Source organism: Chiloscyllium plagiosum, unplaced genomic scaffold (assembly GCF_037043375.1).
Source record: "Chiloscyllium plagiosum isolate Xiang-an unplaced genomic scaffold, Cpla_swu_hap1 HiC_scaffold_1, whole genome shotgun sequence".
Lineage (NCBI taxonomy): Eukaryota > Metazoa > Chordata > Chondrichthyes > Orectolobiformes > Hemiscylliidae > Chiloscyllium > Chiloscyllium plagiosum.
Window position 1 is genome coordinate 88,000,767 of NW_028270139.1, and position 27,628 is coordinate 88,028,394.

The 27,628-nt window shown below is 41.0% G+C and overlaps 1 protein-coding gene across 1 annotated transcript; it reads left to right on the forward strand.

Annotated features, from left to right (window-relative positions):
- Positions 1-48: 48 nt before the first annotated feature.
- htr1aa (5-hydroxytryptamine (serotonin) receptor 1A a) lies at positions 49-27,628 on the forward strand. The gene is made up of 3 exons (XM_043689452.2): positions 49-370; positions 24,870-24,986; positions 25,281-27,628. The coding sequence occupies exon 3, from the start codon at positions 25,886-25,888 to the stop codon at positions 27,101-27,103; it is 1,218 nt and encodes a 405-aa protein (XP_043545387.2). The 5' UTR covers positions 49-370; positions 24,870-24,986; positions 25,281-25,885; the 3' UTR covers positions 27,104-27,628.

A 27,628-nucleotide genomic window follows, 5' to 3' on the forward strand; every position in this document is an offset into this window, starting at 1 on the left:
TGATCAATGTTAATTTATTTATTGGGTTACAGGTTCTATCTTTTAACATCTAAAAGGACAACGACAACAGATGCATGGGAACACCAACAACTCTAAGTTCCCCTCCAAACCATCCAGTGTCACCAAATATATTGCTATTTGTTCAGTGTTGCTGGGTCAAAATCCTGGAAGTCTTCCCTAACAGCATTGTGGATCTACCTACATTGCGTGGTTAATTAAGGCATCTGACTACCACCTTGTTAAGGGAAACTAGATGGTCAACAAATGCTGATCCAGCCAGTGACGCCTACATTTCCTGAATGAATAAAAAAGAATCACCTGATAGATTCCTCCATTGATGTCTTTGAAGAAACCTGAGTGGACCGAGCAGGTAATGTAGATAACAGAGTCTTTATAGCTGAGATTTGACGCACTGCCAAATGAACAATTTTTATCCATAATTTTTCCATTTCTAGCTTGATTTTCACAAAATCATAGAGCCATACAGCATGGATACAGGCCTTTTTGCCCAATTCATCCATGCTGACCAGGTTTCCTAAACTGGCATTTGCCTGCATTTGGCCCATATCCATCGAAACCTTCCCTGTCCAAGTGTCTTTTGAAATGTTGTAATTGTACCTGCTTTTATTACTTCCTAATTAGATTAGATTAGATTACATTACAGTGTGGAAACAGGCCCTTCGGCCCAACAAGTCCACACCGACCCGCCGAAGCGAAACTCACCCATACCCCTACATTTACCCCTTGCCTAATACTACGGGGAATTTAGCATGGCCAATTCACCTGACCCTGCACATCTTTGGACTGTGGGAGGAAACCGGAGCACCCGGAGGAAACCCACGCAGACACGGGGAGAACGTGCAAACTCCACACAGTCAGTCGCCTGACGCGGGAATTGAACCCGGGTCTCAGGCGCTGTGAGGCAGCAGTGCTAACCACTGTGCCACCGTGCCGCCCACTTGCTCCATATATGAACCACACTGTGAAAAAGTTGCCCTTTACATCCCTTTTAACTCTCTCCCCTCTCACTTTAAACCTATGCCCTCTAGATTTGGACTTCCCTATCTTTGGGAAAAGTATTTGGCTATTCACCTTACCTATGCCCCTCATGATTTATAAAACTCCTATTAGGTCATCCCACACCCTCCCAGGCTCCAGGGAAAACAAATCCCAACATATCCAGCATCTCTTTATTATTCAAGCCCTGCAGTCTTGGTAACATCCTTGTAAATGTTTTTTGCACCCTTTCCTGTTTGATAACATCCTTGCTGTAGCAGTGCGATTAGAATTTTATGCAGTACTCCAAATGTGGTCTTACAGATATCTTATACAACTGTAACATGACGTCCCAACTCCTGTACTCAATGCTCTGACTGATGAAATGCCTTCTTCACCACCCTGTCTCCCTGTGATGCCACTTTCAAGGAGCTACGTACCTCCACTCCTTGGTCTCTCTTTTTGACAACACTCCCCAGGGCCCGACCATTAACTGTATAAGTCCTGCTCTGGTTTGTTTTACCAAAATGCAACACCTCACATTTATCTGAAGTAAACTCCATCCATCATTCCTCGGCCCATTAGCCAAGATCCCACTGTTCTCTTAGATAACCTTCTTCACTCTCCATTAGATTATTAATTTTGGTGTCATCCAAAATTGGGAGAAAGAGGAGAGGGAGAGAAGGAGAGCCGGAGGGAGTGGATGGGAACTTTTAACTAGTAAGGAAATGAAGGGTTATCTGATAAGTGGTTTTGAGAATTGTCAGTTATGAAAAAACCTCTTCAAACAAAAAACAGTGAAGGAAGTGGAATTCTCTACTGCAGTGAGTGATTGAAGTGAATAATATAGATGCATTGATGACAAAGAAAGTTTGTCGAGTTCAAGCCAAAAGCTTCTACAAAATGTGTCCTCTTTAAAGCAACACTTAAGCTCTGCACAACTGAGCAACTATTAATGGTGGAACAGTGGCTCAGTGGCTAGCACTGCTGCCTCACAGTGTCAGGGACCTGGGTTTGATTCCAGCCTTGCGTGACTGTGTGGAGTCTGCACATTCTCCCCGTGTCTGCATGGGTTTCCTCTGGGTGCTCCAGTTTCCTCCCACAGTCCAAAGATTTGCAGTTAGATGAATTGGCCATGCTAAATTTCTCATAGTGTTCAGCAATGTGTAGGTTAGATGCATTAGTCAGGGGTAAATATATAGGATAGGGAATGGGTTTGGGTGGGTTACTCTTCAGAGGGACAGTGTGGACTTGTTCGGCTGAAGGGCCTGTTTCCTCACAGTAGGGATTCTAATTCTATTAAAGATGCTTGGGAAAGCTGGTCAGGCACTCTGGAGGAGAAGGGACTTGAGAGTTACAATGATGGAGTTGAATGAGGAAAGATGCAGAGAGCTTCAGGTAGAGACTGTTTCAAATGCCGTATGCTATTGATCTATTTAACTTTAAATCAAATTGCTTTTCAAGACTTTTTATTTTCAGACGAGGAGAAAATCAATTCTTGAAAACTTCTAAAATCTTGGATATCAGACAAATCAAATCTACTAGCGTAAAAGGATCTATCTTGAAAATAAGCTAAAATGTACAAGAGTGAAAGCCAAGAGTGAAAAGTCAAGGCAACCCCGATCATTTGGGTTTAATATGAGCCTGCAGCATTTAGAAATACTGTACTCCACTGTGCAACCTTACCTGTCAGAAACGGATAGGGAATTATGTTCATAACTTTTCATCTTCTCTTCACAAACACAGAACTCTCCAGCATTAGCTCCCTCCCGACCACTGTCATCTTTGTTCTAATTCTCTACTCTTTTACATTCTTCTTTTTTATGTCCTCTGCCTATCTCTTCACAATTCAGAATTCTAGTACTTCATTTGGAAAATCAAACATGCCACTTTTATAGCATTCAAATGTATTTCTTGTATAAAATATTCTTCCTTCATCTATCAATAAAATAGTAGCTGGAATGGAAAAACTGTCTTTTTTATCTGCCTAGTTCAAGACAAATCCATGGGAAATAGATTATAAGAAGGAAGCGTGCAATGAGAATACAACTCCTATTTCCTCTTTAATTGCCTTGGCCTTGTCAAACTGTGAAATTATGCAGATGATAAACTGGAAATGAAACCTACTCCCAGACCTCAACAATGAGCAAAGCATCTGGTATTTTTAAATAATTTATCAATTGCTTCCAGCATTATACTTTCTATGTATTAAATGGCATAACGTTTAAATAATTTCAGATAAATGCTGGAAATACTCAGCAAGCATAGCAGCACCAGTGAAGTGAGAAACAAAGTTAACGATTTGCGTTCTGATTAGAGGTCATTAATGTGTAATGATAATCTCTGTTTCTCTCCCCCAAGTGCTGTCAAATTTATTGAGTAGTCCTAACACTTTCAGTTCTCAATTCAAATTTCTAGCATTTTGTTTTTGAAATCATTTTTCTTAAATGGAATCCTGAATAGTGTCATCTGTTACATCATGATGATGAAGCAGAACTTTACCTTCCCACTTCTCTTGACACACCCACTGCCTCTGTGAGGTTGGGCACCCAGCTTCAGATACACTGAAATTTCATCCATTTACACATTGGGATGATCCAATTATGTATTCCCTTCCCTTTGGTCACTGGCAATGACCCAGCCTTCAGCTGCTTAGGTCTCATGATCTGCAATCCTCTTCTTAAATTTCTTGATTATTAAACCTTCCTCTCCTTCTTGAAGTCCCTTCTTAACACCCTTTACTACTATGTTCACCCTTGCTCATATCTCCTCTATTTGGGGTGGGAGAGTAAATCTAAATACAAACATGTGGTGAACATCAATACAGTTAATTGCAGCATTATAAAAAGTCAAGTTTTCCTTAATGTCACCATGATTGAAATCATAATCAAGGAGGTGGTCATTCAAGTGATTCAGTTTAAAAAATAGTTTATGATCTATCAGGATGAATATAAATCTGTGATAAAGAGTTATGACTTCTCAGATTATGGTTCATATGATTATTTTTTCATAGTTGCAATTGTCATTAGTTTTAATAGACTATTTTAAAAGCATTTATTCACTGATTCTGTAAGTACCATGAGTTGATACTTATAATTTTTGCCCGAGACCAAGTTGCATTGAGATTTTTGGAGGATCTTTTGCCAGGAGGCTTAACGAGATTTCTTCCGGATCTTATCAAACTCACCTCATTAACTAAAATAAAACTAAAGAACTGCAGAAGCAGGAAATCTGATACAAAAACAGAAGGTACTGGTGAACTCAGCAGGTCTGACAGCATCTGTAGAGAGAAGAGTAGTTCATGTTTCAAGTCCATATTTCATCAAAACCTGGACTCAAAATGTTAACTGTTTTACTCAGTTGCTGCCAGACTTGTTGAGCTTCTCCAGCACTTTCTGTTTTTGTTTCACATTATTAACTACCTACCCCACCCCAATGGGAGCTGACACATCTGATTCCATCTTACCATGTGCCATTCCCAGCTTGCAGTGTGTTAGCTGCTGGCACCTAGTGCAGGTTTGAGATTGATGAAGGATACTGCTACACAGCAAGATGTATGCCCCCTGCAGGCTGAAAACTGCTCAGCAGCAAGGCAAACTGCCTGGTTATTTAACATTGACACTGCAGTAGGTTAGGAGAAAGTGAGGACTGCAGATGCTGAAGAAGGGCTCATGCCCGAAACGTTGATTCTCCTGCTCCTTGGATGCTGCCTGACCTGCTGCACTTTTCCAGCCACACATTTTCAGCACTGCAGTAGGTTAGGCAAGGATGCTGCCAGCATGAAGGTAGGCATTAAGAGAGCAAGTGAACAGTCTAGAAATGCAGCTTGGTATCCATGTGCACATAGTGTCTGTGTAGTTGCTATTCAATGCTAGTTGTCAGTACACCCTGCAAGCCCTGCCAGTTTATCAGACAGGTGAGAGGCTGGCTATTATTGGATGCCAATGTATGCAGATGAGCAGTGCATGTGGCTGGTGCTCATGGTTTGTGCCCCGAGATGTTAGTTCAGCATATACAACATGAAGGTCACTTGGAACAGGTGCCTGCTTTGGTTTCCACTATTAGTATCCATGTCTTGTCAAGTTTCCTCAGCATCTAGCTTGGTTTCTAACTTTGGTAAGATAGGAAGCTGTTAATATTAGTGAGGTGAGTTTGGCCATTAACAAGTTATTTACAAAGCTATGATCCCCATTGTTTAGCATCATTACCACAGCATAAAAAATCATTACAACTTACCACAGCATAAAAAATGGAGTGAGATGCTTGTGACGTCAAGACCTTTCATCCAATTCTCCCACAATTATTGCCATAGCCAAATCGCTCAAATTCATATAAAATTCAATCACACATTTCTTTATTTCCTTTAGTTTGAACTAAAAAGGGATGATACTGCATTAAACCAAGGGAATTGAGTAAAGAGATGGCTGTAATTTTAAAAATCATTTTGACTGGAGCATGTTGGAGCTTATTGTGAGTTGTATCCAATGTTGCATTTTCCTGGAGTAGTGAGAGCAGAACAGACACCGGGAGCCAAGGAGTTCTGAATTATGGAAAATCTGCTTGACAACAATGTTTTGATTGGTTCCTGATCAGGAGATCATGATTATGTGAGTCCAGTGCAGCGGAGAACTGCAGAGAAAGCATTTTAAAAATTCTCTTTGTGTATTTCTCTTCTGAGGAGGTACAAAAGTCTTTCTAGCAGTAGTCAACTGTCTTCCACTCACTTTACACTGCACATCCTCTGCTGACAGTGGAATATAATGACTTCAATGGCAATGAAAGGGTGAATTCTCAACTGGTGAATGAAAGAGAGCATCAATTTTCAACAGCAGAGAACTAAAATGAATTGAAAGGAAAAGAAAAAAAAGTAACTCCTCGAATCCTGCATGGTGCTGTTTTGAATTTTCTTTCACTTTTTCACCCTTAATATCCATGTTTTGGCTGTCTGTATGTCTGACTGTTTGAGAAGGGGGAATTTAAGGAGAGATAGACTTAAGTTGTGCCATTAAACATTAGAAATTCCCATATTTCCTAACTTGCAATGTTAAAAGATCCTTGTTTGTAATAAACATTTATTTTCTTACCATATAACTGTTTCTAATACAAAGAAAACAAGCTGGATTATTCTCCTTATTTTCAAAAACCTGGTGAGTGTTTTTTTCTAACCTGAGTTTATCAGTCCGGCAAATTAGGGACTTTGGATAGTTTGATTAAATCTTTTCACATTTGTGACAACTGCAGAAACAGTGAGGTGTGATTTCCAGCATGTTTTCCCTGGAGTTGTGATAATACCAAAATAAGAGGATTGAGGATTAAGCTACGTATCTTCTCAACAGTTGAAATTCCTTTAATTAGTTTTTGAGATGATCAGCAGTAGCTTGTGATTTTAGTTCCTGTGGATTGATTTTAAACCCTGTTACATCAACAATGTAACAACATTTTAAAATAAATGGTGTTATAATAACAATTGACAGAGTTGCTAAAGCCCCATTAGTTGTCAGCAGTTGTTTGCATTCAGGAATGACGCATTTTATAAATTAGCACCCACCTGTATATATATAGAGTATGTTGCGAGTTTGAAGGAGAATAATCCAGTTTATATTCTTTATATTAGAAACAGTTATATGATGACTGCCTGCAGTGAGGGTGGCATGGCTCAGGTCACACGATTATCACAAACCGGGAAGGACATTAGTACAGGATTGCATTTTTATCTAAGCATTCCCCCTTTCATGCAAGCAAATGTGAAATTTGCATGTATTATCATTTATACTGTGAGTTACTTACATTATCCATTACGTTTAAGTGGTTCACATGCATTTGATAATTGTTTAGCACAACAATTAGTGTGTCTTTTATCAATCTATTTACACATAGAATATGAATGCTGGTTGACTATTCCTCTAATGTCTGCTGCCTGGAATGATATGCTGTCTGTTGCTGTTCCAAAACCTTCTTCAGCTGACTCTGCTAATTTGTGAGGTTGCCTTCAGACACTTATTTCCTTCAGTTTCCATCTCACTTTTTTTTCATCTGTTTGTCAATCACTGTGGCTTGCTAAACACTATAAATTTTTTATGGCCCATTTAGGGTTACTAACTGAAGTTTCTGATTTTTGTCTGCTGAAGTGAGTAGTTTTAGATTTATGTCCAATATCTGGAATTGCAAATATTTATTCTTGCCATAGCATAGGGCTGTCAGATAAATTTGTTCTTTTGGACAGAGTACTGTTTCAACACAGAGCCTTAACTTTACCTTTGAGGGTTTCATTTTTGGATTACTGTCTGTTGAATATTACACAGGTCTGTGAAGCTCATAATATTGCAGGAAGCCCCAGTGACTATCTGGCATTCATACTAGTCTGATAGATTTGTTCTGCTGAAGCTATTCTTTCACTTTAGATTGGAGATTGCCAATCTGCACTAAGGTACAGACTGAATTGTCTGCTTTGTTTGTCCAACATCTATGCAACACTCTTATTTCCTCAATTGATTTTCCAGGTTTATGTATCTTCTTCCTGACATAAAACTTATCTGCAAAATGGTTCAGATTCTTGGTATTAAAACATTACTTTCCCCACACTGAGCATTGTTTCTTTTGTTAAACATGAGGACCTCTGAAATATTTGCAACTTGTCCTTCAATCTAGAATTTTCATTGACACTTCTGTAGATACGTATTGTTTGTCATAATATTGTCGTGCTTTGAAGATCTGGACTGCTTTTCATAGTCAGGTCTGAGCTGCACTACAGGCTACACCTGCACTTGTGGGACATAGGTGTCACTGGCCAGCATTTATTGTTATTGCCCATCCCCAGTTGCCTTTTAACTGTCTGAATGCTGCTGGAGCTGCACCCATCTGGCAAGTGGGGAGTATTCCTTCACATTCCTCACTTGTGCATTGTAGATGATGGCAGTCTATTTCAGAAGGCAGTTGACAGTCAACCGCATTGCTGTGAGTCTGGAGTCACACGTAGGCCAGACCAGGTGAGGATGGAGATTTTCTTCCCTGAAAGACATTAATAAGCTAGGTGGGTTCTTCGAACAATTAACAACGGTTTCATGGTCATCAGTAGATTCATAATCCCAGATATTTTTTAATAGAATTCAAATTCCACCATCTGTTGTGGCAGGATTTGAACGTTGGTGCTAAGAACATTAGCTGAACTGCTGGATTTAATGGTCTAGCGATAGTACCACTCAGCCATCCATTTCCCAATCATTGTAATGCATTACAACGACACTATGCTTTCATGGATACAGACCCAGCTTATGGACTGAACCAGATTAGTTCTCTGGACTCACTCCCTTAGTGTTATCATACTCACTTGCTCTGAGCTTATGTGGATGCTCACAGCCGGCTCACAGCATCCCTGTGTTATATCACCTAACCTTCTCTCGCCTTTCCATTTTATGCTTTGCCCCTTCAGCCAGAGATATTAATCCTGTCTTGCCATGTTGACACAATGAAACCCAAAGAACAGAATAAAGAACCCCTACAGAACTCAACCTGTCCAGCTGGACTTAATTATGCTGTTCCAAATATACACAACAGTCCCAATAAGCAAACTCCCTTAAAAACACAATATAAATGGAACACATGCTTACAGACTGAAATTGAAGGGCAGAAAAGACAGAGAGTTTCCACACAGCTCACTGTTGAACTTCCCAGTTCAGACTGAACTAAAACTGCGCTCATCACCTCAGGAGATCTCCCACCCACAGATTCCAACCTCATAGTCCGGGAACCCCGCACTGCCCGGTTCTACCTCCTTCCCAAGATCCACAAGCCTGACCACCCTGGCCGACCCATTGTCTCAGCATGCTCCTGCCCCACTGAACTCATCTCTACCTACCTCGACACTGTCCTATTCCCTCTAGTCCAGGAACTCCCCACATACGTTCAAGACACCACCCACGCCCTCCACCTCCTCCAAGACTTTCAAATCCCCGGCCCCCAATGCCTCATCTTCACCATGGATATCCAATCCCTTTACACCTCCATCCGCCATGATGAGAGCCTCCAAGACCACTGTTTTTTCCTCTCCAGACGTCCCCAACAGTACCCTTCCACCGACACTCTCATTCGTTTGGCCGAACTGGTCCTCACCCTTAACAATTTCTCCTTTGAATCCTCCCACTTCCTCCAGACCAAAGGGGTAGCCATGGGCACACGTATGGGCCCCAGCTATGCCTGTCGCTTTGTTGGCTACGTAGAACAGTTGATCTTCCGTAATTATACCGGCACCACTCCCCATCTCTTCCTCCGCTACATTGATGACTGCATTGGCGCCACCTCGTGCTCCCACGAGGAGGTTGAGCAATTCATCAACTTCACCAACACATTCCACCCTGACCTTAAATTTACCTGGACCATCTCTGACACCTCCCTCCCCTTCCTGGACCTCTCCATCTCCATTAGTGACGACCGACTTGACACTGACATTTTTTATAAACCCACCGACTCCCACAGCTACCTGGATTACACCTCTTCCCACCCTATCTCTTGCAAAAATGCCATCCCGTATTCCCAATTCCTCCGCCTCTGCCAGATCTGCTCCCAGGAGGACCAGTTCCATCATAGAACACACCAGATGGCCTCCTTCTTTAGAGACTGCAATTTCCCTTCCCACGTGGTTAAAGATGCCCTCCAATGCATCTCGTCCACATCCCGCACCTCCGCCCTCAGACCCCACCCCTCCAACCGTAACAAGGACAGAACGCCCCTGGTGCTCACCTTCCACCCTACAAACCTCCACATAAACCAAATCATCTGCCGACATTTCCGCCACCTCCAAAAAGACCCCACCACCGGGGATATATTTCCCTCCCCACCCCTTTCCACCTTCCGCAAAGACCGTTCCCTCCGTGACTACCTGGTCAGGTCCACGCACCCCCTACAACCCACCCTCCCATCCTAGCACTTTCCCCTGCCACCGCAGGAACTGTAAAACCTGTGCCCACACCTCCTCCCTCACCTCTATCCAAGGCCCTAAAGGAGCCTTCCACATCCATCAAAGATATACTTGCACATCCATTAATATCATTTATTGTATCCGTTGCTCCCGATGCAGTCTCCTCTACATTGGGGAGACTGGGCGCCTCCTAGCAGAGCGCTTTAGGAAACATCTCCGAGACACCTGCACCAATCAACCAAACTGCCCCGTGGCCCAACATTTCAACTCGCCCTCCCACTCTGCCGAGGACATGGAGGTCCTGGGCCTCCTTCATCGCCGCTCCCTCAACACCAGATGCCTGGAGGAAGAATGCCTCATCTTCCGCCTCGGAACACTTCAACCCCAGGGCATCAATGTGGACTTCAACAGCTTCCTCATTTTCCCTTCCCCCACCTCATCCTAGTTTCAAACTTCCACCTCCGCACTGTCCCCATGACTTGTCCGGACTTGTCCGACCTGCCTAGCTCCTTTTCCACCTATCCACTCCACCCTCTCCTCCCTGACCTATCACCTTCATCTCCTCCCCCACTCACCTATTGTACTCTATGCTACTTTCTCCCCACCCTCCTCTAGCTTATCTCTCCACGCTTCAGGCTCTCTGCCTTTATTCCTGATGAAGGGCTTTTGCCTGAAACATCGATTTTGCTGCTCGTCGGATGCTGCCTGAATTGCTGTGCTCTTCCAGCACCACTGATCCAGAGCCCAGCTAAAGAGCTAATCATTCCCCTTTCTTTATACAGGTCACTTCTAAACATGACCACTTTGTCCTGAAGTCTCATTTGTTTACATATAAACAAAAGGCCTCTCAAAATCCTTTTCAGCTCTGTACCAAACCAGACTGATCAGAGCGTGGCTTGGTTTATTGCCCCTCTTAAAAAAAGTCAAGGACAGGGTCTTTTTGAGCCAAGGAACAGCTTTTAGAAAAAAAGGGCTAGCTTTGGGACACAAGTCAAGGAAAATAGCCTTCCTGAGTGGAGGAAGATGTTGCAGGCAATGATACAAGTGGTAGAGCATAAGCCTTGACGTGAGGTGCATCCAGTAGCTGCAGTCAGTGTGAGGTATCAGACAAATGATACTACCTACACTGGCAGAATAGAGAAGCTCATTAACCCTCTTTCTACAGGTCTGGGCATTCCTCCAGATGGTAAAATTGCACTGACCTAGGTGGCCACTTTGGACCAAGCTGTCAATATCTGGTGTTATGGCCTTCTGGGTGAAGAGGAGTCCTACCTTTGTGCTGCCCTGTCCAACAGCTCCTCCAGATCCCTGCCTGCAAAGAGTTTGACAATTTCTTCTTGCTTGCCATGTCTGGGGCAAATGTCAGGGACTATGCAAGGTAACTCTATACTGATGGTGCTGGGGTCTTTTCAAAATGGTAGAAGGGATGTTGGTCAATTTTGGGATATCCACTCAGCTGCAAATTATTGCAGGAATTGTGTGTGGTAAAATGGAGCCAGAATTGGACATGAGGGATTCCATATGGGGCTAGCTTGTTAAGATTTGGCGAGAAAACGTGTTGGGTTTTCCAGTGGAAATTCCTTGATGAAACTCAGATTTAGTCAAGAAAGCTAAGGTTTAGCCCTATGCTACAATCTCAAAGGAATTGTAAGATGGCTGTCTGCAGTGAGTGTGCTGCAGGGTATAGGTAACTTGATTATGATAAACCAGGAAGGACATTAGTACATTTTACATTTCCATCTAAACAAAAGGAAAAAGCAGAAGGAAGAATTAAGTAGGGACAACATAGTAGGCCTGACAACTGGTGGTGTGGGTGAATTGGATTCCTAACTTTAAGAAAACTGCATCAGTTCCTCTGGGGGTAGGAAGGGCCCAATACAGGAATCATAGCCACATCAGTGTGATGTCAATTAGGTCCCTTAATGAACCAATCAACACCAATTTTCTTTAAACCCATCACAATCATATAACGACTCATCGGTTAAATGGAACTTGCAAGGCTCTCCTGTATCTCAAAAAGGTTTCCTACAAAACCCTTTTGGGTTTGCAAGCAGCTTCTGTAGGGGAGCTGGTTGCCATCATTGTCAGGCATACCCTGTGTCTGCTTACGAGATTGAATATTAGGAAGAGATGGACGTTTGAAAGCCATCCTTGCCTGTGCCTCTAAACCATATTCCTTCTGTCCCCAACAATCCCCTTCTTGCAGCTCCCATCTTGCCTACACTCACCTTTGGTCAAGGGTCCTGTGTTGATCTTGGGCATTTGCTGGGTGCCAGCAAATGTCACCATTCGTGGTGGCATTGAAGGCAACAAGGAGCTTCCGAGTTCTAAGTGGCCAGCTGTTCTCACCCAGTAGAATTTTCAACTGCAGGACCTGGAATCCCAGGAATGGTCAAATGGTAGTGACTAGAGTGCCATATCAGACCACTCCTACAGAACTGAGTGGGTTTCTTTACCAGTTCTCTAACCCCCATCAGACCCATTAAATTCCACCCAGACATTTGTGATACAAGACTTTAAAAAACTACTGCAAGTTTTGTTCATGAATGGTCTTCTCTTTGACCATGACGACAGTGTGACTGCTTCTTATTCTGTAGCAAAACTCCAAGTACATTAACTGAGAGCCTATTTAATTCTGCCCTGTGTGCCACATGCTGGAAGCATTCTGCTGAAACTGATTAAACTAATTGGGATTTCAAATTCAACTTCCATTCATTTACCTGATCTATTTGAATTACTAATGATTATTTGAATAAATTATTGTTGCTCTAGTTACACAACAACTAATAAATAAGCTTGTAAATGTGTGCATGTGCTTGTTACAACAAGTTCTCAATGTTACTTTATTTTACATTATTTCCTGGTATTTTGTCTAATTATTTTCTGTCTGATTAAACATTATTGTAAGATGCTTTATATTTGCAGTAAACAAGGGGAAGTAATTTCATAAAACATAGGAGGAAAAGTATGCCATTCGGACCATCGAGCCTGACCAACATTTAATGAGGTCATGGCTCATCTGATAATCTTGAACTCCACTTTCCTGCCTTTTCTCTACACCCCATGAGGGTGGTACAGCAGTTAGCACTCTGCCTCACAGAACTAGGGACCCAGGTTCAATTCCAGCTTCAGGTGACTGTGTGGGTTTCCTTCAGGTGCTCTGGTTTTGCCCCACGGCAAAAGATGGAAAGGCTGGGTGGGTTGGCCATACTAAATCCCATAGAGTCCAGGGATGTGCAGGCTATTTTGGCCTTGACTATACTTAGTGAACCAGCCTCAGTGATAAAGAATTCCACTGATCCATGCCCTATGAGATGGGGTGGTATGGTGGCTCAGTGGTTAGCATTGCTGCCTCACAGCACCAGGAACCTGGGTTCAATTCCAGCCTTGGGCAGCTGTGTATGTGGAGCTTGCACATTCTCCTTATGTCTGTGTGAGTTTCCTCCCACATTACAAAGGTATGCAGGTCAGGTGGATTGGCCATGCTAATTTGCCCATAGTGATAGGTGCATTAGTCAGAAGGAAATGGGTCTGGGTGGGTTACTCTTCAGAGGGTTGGTGTGGACTTCTTGAGCCAAAGGGCCTTTTTACACACTGTAGGGAATCTGATACATTATAAAATAAATTTGTCTGCATTTCTGTCTTAAGTATGCAATCTCTTACTGTGAGATTATGCCTATGGTCCTTGCACAAGGGAAAACAACCCTTCTATATCTATCCTGTCAAGTCCTCCATGAAACTTGTATGTTTCAACAAAGATGCCTCTCATTCTTCTATATTCCAATGAGCACAGGCTCAATCTGCTTAACCTCCTTTTAAGACAGTCCCTCCATGCCCAGTACCAACTCAGTTAACCTTCTCTGGATTGCCTGCAATGCTAGTGTATCTTTCTTTAAGTAAAGGGCCCAAAACTTTGAAGTAAAGGCCAAATTTGCCTTCCCCATTACCTGTTGAACTTAGATGCTACCTTTTTGTGATTCATGGTTAGAACAGAGGGAATTGGGAGTCCTCGTCCATGAGTCGCAAAAGGTAAGCATCCACATTCAATGAATAATTGGGAAGGCAAATGGAATGTTGGTCTTTCTTCCAAAAGGAAAGGAATGTAAAGTAGACAGGTTTTGATGGATCCAAATAATTGAAGTAAACTGCATGTAATAAAATCAGCAAGAATTGCAAAGGGTAATTGAAGTGAATTAACTAAATACTTTGATTCAGTATAAAATTTTCAGTGATGTTAACAAATTCAATTGTGACATACATTATTACAGTTGTTACAAATTGTGCGCAAAGAGGAGATAATGCCACAAGCACAAAGGAAAAATAGGGACAAAGAAAACAAGGTAAAGAAAGAAGACAGATAATAAATAAGACAGAGAAAAGCAAAACAGAATGTGAATGAAATATGAAGAGAAAAGCAGTGAAAGATGAAACCAGTTGAGTATACTGTGAGGTGATACTTTACAAAAAAAAGTGAGAAATATAAAGGGACAAGCAAGAAATTTCCTTTACGTCGTAGTTAGTAACAGTATTAGATATTAACACTTATAGAAAAGTTTCTCCCAAATTTCATATCATCTTAGTTAAACAAAATGTGCAATAATTCAAGGTCATATTTGGAACTGGATTAGAAAATGGATAAACCAAAGTATGAAACTGAAAATTCATGAGCGATGTGAGGTGATCTTGTATGGAATGCACTGCCTGGAAATGAGGTGGAGGCAGGAATAGTTAAAACATTCAAAATGGCATTTGAGGGGCGTTTGGATTGTAAGGGATATGGGGAAAAGCCAGGAGATTGGAACTGAATAACGGAGCTAGCGCAGGCACAGTGGACTGAATGGTCTCTTTCTGCACTGTAATAATTCTGTGATTCTTTGAAGTTATTCTGGAAAGGTATGTTGTAGAAGAATTAATAGTGTAATTAACTTTATATCCAATTTCTATGTCATCAATTTTCACTGTGGAATTTTCACTGTATATATCAAGCAATAAGGAAGCAAAGAGCTGGCCAAGATGGGTTATCAGCTAAAGCATCAACTTAACCAATGATGCCAACTTTGTAAAGGAATTGAAGCCGGATCCACAAAGTTGCCATCAAAGATTTGTTGAGTCAATGATTCCCAGAAAGAAATGACTACTGTCGTTCTTAGGAAGCTGTGCAGCATTTGTGGGAAAGTGTGTCAACTCGCATCTTCAAATAATAGCAACCAACTGTATGCTACTTAAAAGGATATTCACAATTTCATGTTCTTTGCAACTGAATCCATGACAAGGACCTCTAAAACAGGTCAAGAAATTTTCTAGAGCACATTGCCATGTCTTCACCAAAATACAAGCTAGAGCTATTCTAGAAATTAGCTAATATCTTAAACTGGAAAGTGTAAGTGCATTGCTATCATTCTATTCGATAGGTGTCACCAGGAGAAAGGGCATTACTTGGCCAATACATCTTGCTAGGGAGTTCTCTTGGGTGACAAGGAGTACAACATGGACATGAAGCCAGATGTATTAGCACCAAAACATGCAACAAGGAAGGACAGCAATTGTGAGGTGGCATCCTTGCCCTTCCTTTAGTATAGCATAACCTCCTGTGGATCTCTTCCTCTTTCAATGCCATATTTGAGAAACTGTACATCCTGTCGCTTAGATTGTGATTCATTCTGCATCATGTTGTTGTCCAGAGCACTTCATACCTGTTTTGGCATTGGTACAAGGAGCCCACATAAAGTGCTCAACAAAAGTTCTGTCTTATCAGTTCTTAAATTTATTAGCACATTTAGATAATTTCTACTTATAGTAATCAACAATTAAGACCAAACTGGGTATTACATCCAGATTTTCAGACATGATTTATTAATGCAGAATTCACATAGTACCTATTTCCATCCTTTGACGAAGACAAATGCCTGGAGCTCTCCAGAAAATGAGCCAAGATGCGATGATATATGAGACAAATCATGCTTTAAATACTTTTTTTCTCTGTTGTAGTTCTGTTTGCCGAGCTGGGAATTTGTGTTGCAGACATTTCGTCCCCTGTCTAGGTGACATCCTCAGTGCTTGGGAGCCTCCTGTGAAGCGCTTCTGTGATCTTTCCTCCGGCGTTTATAATGATTTGTACCTGCCGCTTCCGGTTGTCAGTTCCAGCTGTCCGCTGCAGTGGCCGGTCTATTGGGTCCCGATCGATGTGCTTATTGATTGAATCTGTGGATGAGTGCCATGCCTCTCAGAATTCCCTGGCTGTTCTCTGTTTGGCTTGTCCTATAATAATAGTGTTGTCCCAGTTGAATTCATGTTGCTTGTCATCTGTGTGTGTGGCTACTAAGGACTCATAACAGCACACAAACCAACAGCCGCTCTCAGACAACAACTCACCAGAACGAAGGACCCGATACCCAGCATGAGCAAAACCAATGTAGTGTACAAAATCCCATGCAAGGACTGCACAAAACACTACATAGGACAAACAGGATGACAGCTAACGATCCACATCCATGAACACCAACTAGCCACAAAACAACACGACCAGCTATCCTTAGTAGCAACACACGCAGATGACAAGCAACATGAATTCGACTGGGACAACACTACTATTATAGGACAAGCCAAACAGAGAACAGCCAGAGAATTCCTAGAGGCATGGCACTCATCCACAGATTCAATCAACAAGCACAACGACCTGGACCCTATATACCGACCACTGCAGCGGACAGCTGGAACTGACAACCGGAAGCGGCAGATTCAAACCACTACAAATGCCGGAGGAAAGATCACAGAAGCACTTCACTGGAGCCTCCCAAGCACTGAGGATGTCACCTAGACAGGGGATGAAACGTCTGCAACACATATTCCCAGTTCGGCAAACAGAACCACAACAACGAGCACCCGAGCTACAAATCTTTTCACAAACTTTTTTTGTCTATTTCACTAATTCTAACTATGCAACAATTCACTCTCATTTGCATCAGAAAGTTGTGGGTTTAAGATGTCACTCCAGAAACTTAACAAATTAGAGAATCGAGGGATGATGTTATTCACAGGTGAGGTTGTCCTCTCAAATGGAGTTAAAGGTTCCTTCACACTTCTTGGAGATGAACAGAGAAGTTTGTCATATATTCTGCTTAATATTTATTATTCAGCCAAGTTTCAAATGATTTGTTTATCATGTTATTATCTGATTACTATACATGGGAGTTTGTTTTGTAGATTTATACAACAGTTTCCTGTATCACAACAGTGACTATACTTTGAAAGGATCTAATTAGCTGTGTAGTACTTTGAGAAGTCCCAGTGCCATGAAAGATTTGGTAGAATACAAATTTCCTTTTTTGTACTTTTAATCCAACACCAAGATAATTTGAATTCTGGAGGGATTAAGTTCATATCCTCTCAATGCTGGAAAATATTGATTAGGTTTCAGAGAAGGTATTTGAAGCAGTATGTCTCAGGAAATTAATGTTTAGATAATATAATAATTATTCACAACCATTCTGGTCAATATGATTCACTTTGATCAAATTCAGTGGGTGGAAGTGTCAAGGCCATTCCTCTTCCCAGCTATCTAGCTATAAATATCTAGCTGACAGGCTTTCTTTTACTCATTCATTAGATCTTGACATCACTGTCTGGTCCAACATTTATTGTCCATCATGGTTTCCCTCAAGAACATGGTGATGAGCTGTCTTCGTGAATGGCTGAAGTTTATTTTGTGTAAGTGTTTTCACTATGTCATTAGGGAAAGAGTTCCAGAATTTTGACCCAATTTATCTCACAATCCTTTACTTCAGATTTATTGCTTGAAGGATGTCACACCACCAAGTCCATAGCTTATTTCCTCTTTACTATGGATGTATCTCATATCTACGCATCAGCTTCTGTCTACAGCTGTTCGTATGATTCAAAACAGTGCATGTACAAACGTCAACACGCATTGTTACAAAGTTAACACTGCTACAAACATTAATTTAGTCTAATGTAATTGTTTCTCCTCCAAAGCATTGAATCCACACAAAGCTGATGCAGAACTCAGCTATTCACAATTCCTTTTTTAACTCCTTCCCAGAGTAAAACTCCTTCTTGCCTTCCTTTATTAATAATTCAGAGCTTTCTTATCAGAATTTAGTGAATTGGGAGGATGAGCTTGATCGATCTCGAAGGTTGAGTGCTTATGCAATCTGGCTAACCCATCAATATTAATTCAGTTGTGTGCTGCTACTTTTATTCTGTTCAAAATGCTGTGGTTTATTTCTTCATCAAATTAAGCTAAGTAGAATCTCTTGATACAAAAGTACTAAAATCTACAATTGTTACAATTCGTCCATAAATACACTTTGATTGGGTGATTATATGTAAACAAAGTTAATTGTGAAACACCAATCTATCTACTAGTCTTCCAGAATCCAGATATAGGGGATTTGTTTAAAAAATCGAAGTCACACTTTTAGGATTTGGATGTGGAGAATGTTCTTTTTCTCAGAGGGTTGTGCATCTTTGAAACTCTCTGCCTCAGAAGGTGGTAGAGCAGGGTCATTGAATATTTTTAAGGCTGTGGTAGATAGATTCTTTTAGACAAAGGAATCAGAATTAGTTTGGGTAGATGAGAATGTGAAATTCAGAACACAAACAGATCAATCATTATCTTATTGAATTGCAGAGAAGGCACAAAGGATTAAATAGCCTACTTTTAATTCTAATTAGTATATCATGGGAATATAACCATCTACAATTGCTCCTTCAAGCCACATCCCATCCTAACTTGGGAATGTATCGCTGTTCCTTCACTATCAGAGAGTCATAGAGATGAACAGCACAGAAACAGACCCTTTGGTCGAACGCATCCATGCTGACCTTATCTAGACCCATTTGCCAGAATACAGCTTGTATCACTCTAAACCTTTCCTATTCATGTACCCCTCCAGATGCCATTTAAATGTTGTAATTGTACAAGCCTCCACTACTTTCTCGGGCAGCTCGTTCTATGCACACACCACATTCTGCACAAGAATGTTGCCTTTTCCATCCATTCCTTGTATATCTTTCCCCTCTCACCCTAAAACTATGCCCTATATCTCTGGACTCCCCCATTCCAGGGAAAAATATCTTGTCTATTTATCCTATCTATGCCCTCATGATTTTATAAATAACTATAAGGTCACCCCTCAGCCTCTGACACTCCAGGGAAAACAGCCCCTAGTCTATTCAGCCTCTCCCTATAACTCAAATCCTCCAACTCTGGCAACATCCTTGTAAATCTTTTCTGAACTCTTCAAGTTTCACAATATCCTTCCGATAGGAAGGAGACCAGAATTGCGTGCAGTATTCCACAGTGGCCTAACCAATGTCCTACATAGCCACAACATGACCTCCCAACTCCTGTACTCAATACTCTGACCAATAAAGGAAAGCGTACCAAACGCCTTCTTCACTATCCTATCTACCTGCAACTCTACTTTCAAGGAGCTATGAACCTGCACTCCAAGATCTTTTTGTTCAGCAACACTCTCCAGGAGCCCAGCAATAAATGTATAAGTTCTGCTTTAATTGCTTTTTGCAGTTAAAGGGACAGCTGGAAAATGGGAAGCCTTCAAAAATGAGATAACGAGAGTTCCAGAGACAGTATGTTCCTGTTAAGGTGAAAGGAAAAACTGGTAGGTGTAAGGAACACTGAATGACTAGAGAAATTGAGGTTTTGGTTAAGAAAAAGAAGTATGTGTCCGGTATAGACAGCAGAGATTGTGTGAATCACTGGATCAAATCATGAATATCCCTCACTGTCAGCATAGAGGGTGCACCTATAGAACATTTCAACACCACTTTCTCGGGGGCAATTAGAGATGAGCAATAATAGCCAGCAACAGCCACATCCTGAGAATTATTTTTTAAAAATATACTTTCCTGTTTTGCATCTGTTATTGATTGACAAGAACTGACATTATGTTTATTCCCAGTGTCATATCATTCCTTCCAATATTGAGTCTTGGAACCTCTATTGAGATTCTGAAAGTCAAATTTCACAAAGAATTTCCTGACAACATCTCCACCAGACTCAATCACCAGTTCTCTAATGAATTTGCTGAGCATTTGATGGATGTAATCAATGCATCCTATGTGCAACAGTGAGTTGCAGCACAACACAAAAGTTTTGGCTTTGTCACATTCCAATGTATGTTGTAAATCAAGCCTTGCTATTACTGGAGTCATCATAAATGTGCAAAGATTTAATCAAACCATCCAAAGTCCCTAATTTGATGAATGAATGAATGAATTATTTTATTGACAAGCTCAGGTGAAAAGAAAACCTCACTAGGTTCTTGCACGTAACAAGAAAGTAACTGGTTCTTTCAAACAAATGATCTTTTAGGAATGCCAGTTAGGGTAAATAAGGGGAATTGCTAACTGTTAAAGCTACAAATTAAGTCTATCTTGTCGTAACCTCCCTCTTCACAAGCAGATACATGAAGATTGACAAGATATGGATACTAAGGGTGGCAAAAAGAAAGAAAATTCAATCGCACTAATCTGGATTACAGGTTTTGATAAATTGCTTCCTTCTTTTCCTTTCAATTTATTTTGGTTCTTTGTTGTTGAAACAAGTTTTATTGGAAATTGACGCTCTCTTTCATCCTCTGAAGTCATTATATTCCTCCTTCAGCAGAGGATGTGCAGTGTAAAGTGAGTGGAAAAGAGTTAGCTGTTGATGGACAGATTCTCACACCTTCTCACAAGAGAAAGACACTTTTTTTTATCCTTTCTCTTTGCAGTTCTCTGCTGCACTGGACTCACATCAGCCAAGATTACCTGGTGAGGAACCTTGTTGTCAAGCAGTTTTCCCTTAATTCAGAACTCCTTGGCTCCGAGTGTCTGTTTCTGCAGTTTCTGCTCCAGGAAAATGCAACTTTCAATATGCTCGAATAATTATGATTTTTAAAATACCAGCCATCTCTTAGCACAGCCTCCTTGGTTATAAAACCTAACAAAACTCACAAAAATCCTTATAAGATGTCAAATATTGCAGGTTAAACAATACAATCTTAACCCTAAACTGCTTACAAAAAGTGAAATGCATCAACTTCACATTACCAATTCCCAATTCACAGATTAATATGCTGCATTTGTTCCATGAGCACACTGATCTGACAAGATCAATATCTTTGATCATGCTTAAGGACTTCTCTAAAGCATTTGATCACATGATCACCATCTCAAATCTCCTGAAAATGAGAGTCAATTCATTTTTACTTTCTTGGATAAGTGGCTTCAAATTGTGAAGAATACATCGAGTTCACTGATAAAGTGCTTGAGTGGGCATTGATATGTGGTGGAGATTCCCAGAGAATGGAGATAGGACAAATTATGTTCCTTTCTGTGATCAGCACTGCTGACTGCAAAAGAATTTAACACTAGCATTCACCAATTTAATTCACCAATGACAGTCATTGAAAAGTGTAACAACCTGTACTGGGGGTCAACTGTTCTTGAACAACTTCAGAACTGGTGTTCTGGGAACTGAATGCTGCTAAAGGCCCAAAAGGAGCAAGATTTTTCAAACCATCTTCACTCAAAACAAACTAGCCACTTGAAATCTGTCCTCAAAATACGTTGCAATTCATCATTGTTAAACTGACAAACTGCTTAGTGTATTTATTCAGGCAGACCTAAAATGTGATGTACACATCAATTCTTGCTGTGGTTCTGTTCGCTGAGCTGGAAGTTTTTGTTGCAAACGTTTCGTCCCCCGTCTCGGTGACATCCTCAGTGCTTGGGAGCCTCCTGTGAAGCGCTTCTGTGGTGTTTCCTCCGGCATTTATAGTGGCCTGTCCCTGCCGCTTCCGGTTGGAGGAAACACCACAGAAGCGCTTCACAGGAGGCTCCCAAGCACTGAGGATGTCACCTAGACAGGGGATGAAACGTTTGCAACAAAAACTTCCAGCTCGGCGAACAGAACCACAGCAACGAGCACCCGAGCTACAAATCTTCTCACAAACTTTGAACATCAATTCTGTTGTTAAAAAGTTAACAGCCATCTGGACATACTTTGGAAGCTGAAATACCATTCTGTCTCAAGCCATTTCATAACCATTTTCACAATGTTTATTTGCCAATTTGGAATGTAGGCACTTGTGGGGTTGAATGCAATCACAAAAATATAAAACTGTTGAAAGTTTTTGGAAAAAGGCTTGCTAAATTGTCTTGTACCAAATTACCAGTTATTTAGATGACTTGCATGATTGCATTCTGGACACAGTTGAGAACAGGGACAATCAACTCTGCTATTCTTTTGTAAGATTATTCATAATCTCCTAAATTCAATATTCCTTGCATACAGACATATCTCATAACAGCTATCAACTACAGAACTCAAACTAATTAGTTGAATTAAGATATGCAAGTTCAATATTTAAGAATAGCTTGATGCTATATTTCATCTGCATGGTCAACAACTCTAAAGATTGCCATACTTTGAATTGTTTACAATGCAAGGACTCTCATCAATATGTTCTCAGAAATTTTGCTATCAAATTTTGTGTCTATATTTCATTTGGAATGATTGATTGTAAAACCATACTTCAAATCTAATTTTAAATAATTAAAAAGATTTTGAAGAACAAATAGGAATCAGCACATTTATAGAGATCCAAGTCTGTTAATGTCTATCACCTGCCTACGCTGTATAATTAATGTGCAACTAACGATGGTGATTACTATAATGTGTCAAACCCAGTAAAATGCACTCAGGAACACTACCAAACCTAGCGGAGCAATTCCATTCTTTGCAAATAAACGTTTGAGCTGTGTAGCTAGCTCCCGTTCTTCCCTTTGATAGCACAATGGCATGATTGATATATACTTCTGTAAATATGAATGGGAGTGGATAATACACACCGTATGATTAAAAAAATAGACAGATACAGCTGGTGAGATACCAGCTATTTACAATGTGCGAGATTCTGACAGAAAAATAAAAAAAAAATTAAGTTGAATAGTATCTATAGATAGAATAAGCGAGGATAGAATAGATAGAATAATTTCAATAGAAAGTGGACTGACATGTCCTCCAGTGAGCATCTTCATTTGTTCCTGCCCCCATCCCATACACACACTTCATCTTTCGTCACACGAAGAAGCCTTTCAGAGGATCAAAACCGTACCGCTTCTGTTGCTGTAATTCTTTCGTAATGACACATGGCCTGATATTGATGCGGTCTTTATAATGAAAGGTAATTCAAATTAACAGCGGAGGGAGGAGTGTGGGTAGGAACACAATCAACCAGACATCAGAAATGCAAAAGATAGTGAAATGTGGAAATGAAAGAATATGGGACAAAAATTGGACAAAATACAGGATAAGGATGCTAAAGAGAGTGTTCAATGAGAACATAAAGCATTCACATTGAAAGATTACTGGTTTGATCTGGGCAAACTTTTATTTTCTAATTGGTTTTAATTCATAGTGATATTCAGAGACAATTATACCTTAACTGTGATAATTTCTGAGTTTAGTGTATAAAAGTACTTTCTGTATAAAATATACAGTACCCGGACGCTAAGAGCACTGCCCATTAAACATCATTCCCTTGGATATAAGAGCAGGGATATCACAACAATACACCTGGAGCAGGATGTGGTTGGTTCTGCATCAGGAACTTCCACAAACGAAGAAAGGAGATTGCAGCTCGGAAATAAGGTAAAGTTGGCCGAAAAAGCAATCTTCTTTTTCCTTGCTTCTTTCGAGTTATGAATCTCGGCTTTGGTGGAAGGACAGTCACTATCTCCGTGGTTAGACGAGCTCGTCAGCTTTTTAAAATATGACAGCTATTACGAGGTGATTTTAGTTCATTTGTTGCCCGAGCCTATCTTTCTACTTCATTACGTCTCTCTCTCCTCCCAGCTCCCACCATCCCCCAATACCTTTCCCGCTGGTGGATGGGGTTTACCCCAGAATCAATCGGCGCTTCTGCTGCGAGATTCCGGGCGAAGCTCCTGGAGATTCGAGTATTCCTTTTGTTTGATTTTTCAGTAAATTGAAACACACACCAGGCAGTGTCCAGCTATGACACTCAATTATAGCATCTAAGGATGGGTGTGAACCAAGTAAATAATGTAAATACATTTCCTATCAAGCAGATACATTAAGAAGTTTGTGGTCAAGCTTTATCAAAACGTTTCTGATTGAAAAAATCAATTTGGGCTATCTCGATAAGGCAACAAAATATTCGGACATATTTAACTAAACACTAATTTAATAGACGTAGATTGATCGACTCCAATGTATAGTTTTTTTTGTTGAATAATAGATTATTGAATAAAATAACTCTAAACTGTAAATAAATAAACTCAATCCGCTCACTCCCATAGACATGCTGACAGCATTCAGGTCAACTGTGGAAACGAAAATTCACAACCGTTGAAATATCCTCAATTCCATTTCATTAAACCAGAAACAACCTAAAGAATATTATATGTACCTTCTGATTATTTAAATTACGAAAATAATGTCCGAAAAGTTGTTATAATCTAACGGAAGAAGTGAATGACATTTTACAGATCAGTTTCAGTGAACTTCAAGATTCGTTGAGTTAAGAAAATCACATCGGACCTCAGTAACATTGAACAAATGGACAATATTCACTAATTTAATTTGAGAGAAAACTGCTTGTGTATCATTTGGACTGATTTGATTGTCCTGTTTAATGGGGGTGTTCGAGTTAGTGCTCTCTAGGTGGCAGTAGATCTCCTTTGCACGAGGAGCCATCCATGGTGCTGAAACGGTTGTGTGTGTTGTGGGGGGGGGGGGGGGGGGGCGGAGGAGGGAAGGATCAATGGTAAAAGTCATTCTCATTTTTATCATTATTACAAAAAAACTTATAAATTAAAATTGTAGTTTTTTTTCCATTTCGGCATTTAAGCAAAAGAGTTACTGATCCAGCGTTTGAAGTGATCTTTCAGTGCTTATTATTTTCAGCAAGAATGGAAGTAAATCCCTTGCACAAATCCAACGCCTTGAGCAGCAGCATTGCAATGGATTAATAATTTCAATGATATTATATATTGGATTCCGACAGCCAAATCCTGCCTCCTGGTGAGTATTTTTAAAGTTGTCCCACAGAAAAACATTGTGCCAATCTCCTTTTACAATGCATCCTTTTCCTCTTTGCTATCGCAACAGTTTGAGGGAGAACGCTCTTTTAAAAAAGTTATGGAAAATAGTTTAGGGGTGATTAAGTTGAATAAATATCTATCCAATGTTTATCACCAAACAATTGTTCAAATGTTTATCCATCTGTACCATGAAGATTTGTTTAACTGCTTTATGCTATTTGCAGCCGGTATTTCATTTTTCGTGTTTTTTTGTGTGTCTTTTCCTCTGGTACAGAACATACCGCAAAAGCAAACGCCTCCACACGGTGGAGACCGAATGGACTCTCGGCATTCCCTCTGGGACAAAGTAATGGGCACATTTCCTTTTCAGTGTCATCACGTTGGGCAAGACACGCAGGGAAAACGGTCAGAGACGTAAGGTAATGCCCTAGTTCCGCCTGCGTTATTGATCCGAGAGTCAGAACTGCTCCAAGCCCAGCGGTGGGGGTGGGGCGGGGGGCATATCCACCTTGGCTGGGAGAAATCAGAAAACCTGTCGCTCAAAGTAGCAGAAGCAAAAGAAAAGGGAGCGAAGAATGCAAGTGTAGCTGTGGTCCTAGCTGTTGCTGCATACACAGACATCAGCTTGATCATCAGCATGGGAAGACACACTTACAGACAACTATTAGCTATCTGACGTATCCTGGACGGCGGCAGTATATATTCATTCATTCAAACACCATGCGTTGAAAGAAAAGCCAACGATTTACAGAACGAAGGAATGTAGTGACAGGGCTACATTTTTCCTCTCAATAATGTAACGTTACTGGAATTTGGAGTCTGTTGGATTGACACAACTTCTCTCCTACTCCCTCAAGCCCGCTCCTCCGTGCTCTCGGGATGGAAAGGTTTAACAACAGCAATTTTTCCTCCTCCCAGGAAAACCAGACAAACTTCTCAGAGGTGACGCTGACTTATCAGGTGGTAACTTCATTCTTCATTGGGACTATGATCCTGTGCTCCATCATTGGAAATACTTGTGTGATCGCAGCTATAGTGCTGGAGCGCTCTCTCCAAAATGTGGCCAACTATTTGATAGGCTCACTGGCTGTTACAGACCTGATGGTCTCGGTGTTAGTGCTGCCCATGGCCGCTTTGCACCAAGTTCTGAATAAGTGGACCCTGGGACAGGTAACCTGTGACATTTTTATCTCTTTAGATGTGTTGTGTTGTACATCCTCTATCCTGCACCTTTGCGCTATTGCTCTGGACAGGTACTGGGCTATTACAGACCCAATAGACTATGTCAACAAGAGGACTCCCAGACGAGCGGCTGTTCTGATCAGCCTGACGTGGTTGATCGGCTTTTTAATTTCAATCCCGCCCATGTTGGGCTGGAGAACCCCCGAAGATAGAGCTGACCCCGATGCCTGTAGGATTAGCCAGGACCCCGGCTATACCATTTACTCCACCTTCGGCGCTTTTTACATCCCCCTGATATTGATGTTAGTCCTGTACGGGCGAATATTCAAAGCCGCCAGGTTCCGCATCCGCAAGACCGTGAAGAAAAGCGAGAAGCAAAAAGTCGCAGACACTTGCCTGACTGTCTCTCCCGCCCCTTTCCAAAAGAAAAGCAACGGCGAGAACAGCAAGAATTGGAAGAGGAGCGTGGAGCCCAAGCCCTCCTGTACCAACGGGGCAATCCGACATGGAGAGCAGGGCTCGGCTCTGGAAGTGATCGAAGTTCAGCAGAACTCCAAAAGTCACCTCCAACTGCCCAACAACACCAACAGCCAATCCCCATCCTGCTTTGAAGCTCGGAATGATAAGAACATTGAAGCGAAGAGAAAGGTGGCTCTCGCCCGGGAGAGGAAGACGGTGAAAACGCTGGGTATCATTATGGGCACTTTTATCTTCTGCTGGTTGCCATTTTTCATTGTAGCCCTAGTGTTGCCATTTTGTGGACACCAATGCTATATGCCAATCTGGCTCCATTCTGTCATTAATTGGCAAGGCTACTCCAATTCACTCCTCAACCCCATCATATATGCTTATTTCAATAAGGATTTCCAAAGTGCTTTCAAGAAAATTATCAAATGCAAGTTCTGCAGACAATGATCCAATTATTATTTTGACTATGGTAATTCATTATTGCGATACATTTAACGTGAAAAAATGTTAGCATGTGTTGACTTTCAATATTCACTTTAATTTGCAATTGTGACATGAGGGCAAGTGGATTCATCCTGTAACAGAGAGGCTTTCTGTAGGCAGCTTTGAACAACATTTTCCAGTAGGAAAAGAAATCTACCCCGATTCAGTGTTAACTTACTTCACTAACGGTATTGTCTCTGATTGTAGTTCAAAAGTGACTGCGTTGTTCTGCGGTTTAATAAAAAAAACTGGACATTGTAGAGAAGTCCAGTGCGTCAGAGGATAATTGCACCACTTACCCAAGGAAACTAAGTGTTGGCTTCACTAGATGTGCTTAGTCTCACAACCCATATAGCAGTTCTACACTGTGTGTTGAGGTTTTCTGCTTATCTTTACTTTGGTGATTTGCAAAATTGCAGATTTGGCCCTGTGATGGTTCGCAATCGGTGAAGTTACTATCATTTTAGATAAAAATAAAAGTTGTCTGAT

Bases quoted from the DNA above. Each gene is read 5' to 3' on its own strand.
- htr1aa (XM_043689452.2), top strand. From the start codon at position 25,886: ATGGAAAGGTTTAACAACAGCAATTTTTCCTCCTCCCAGGAAAACCAG.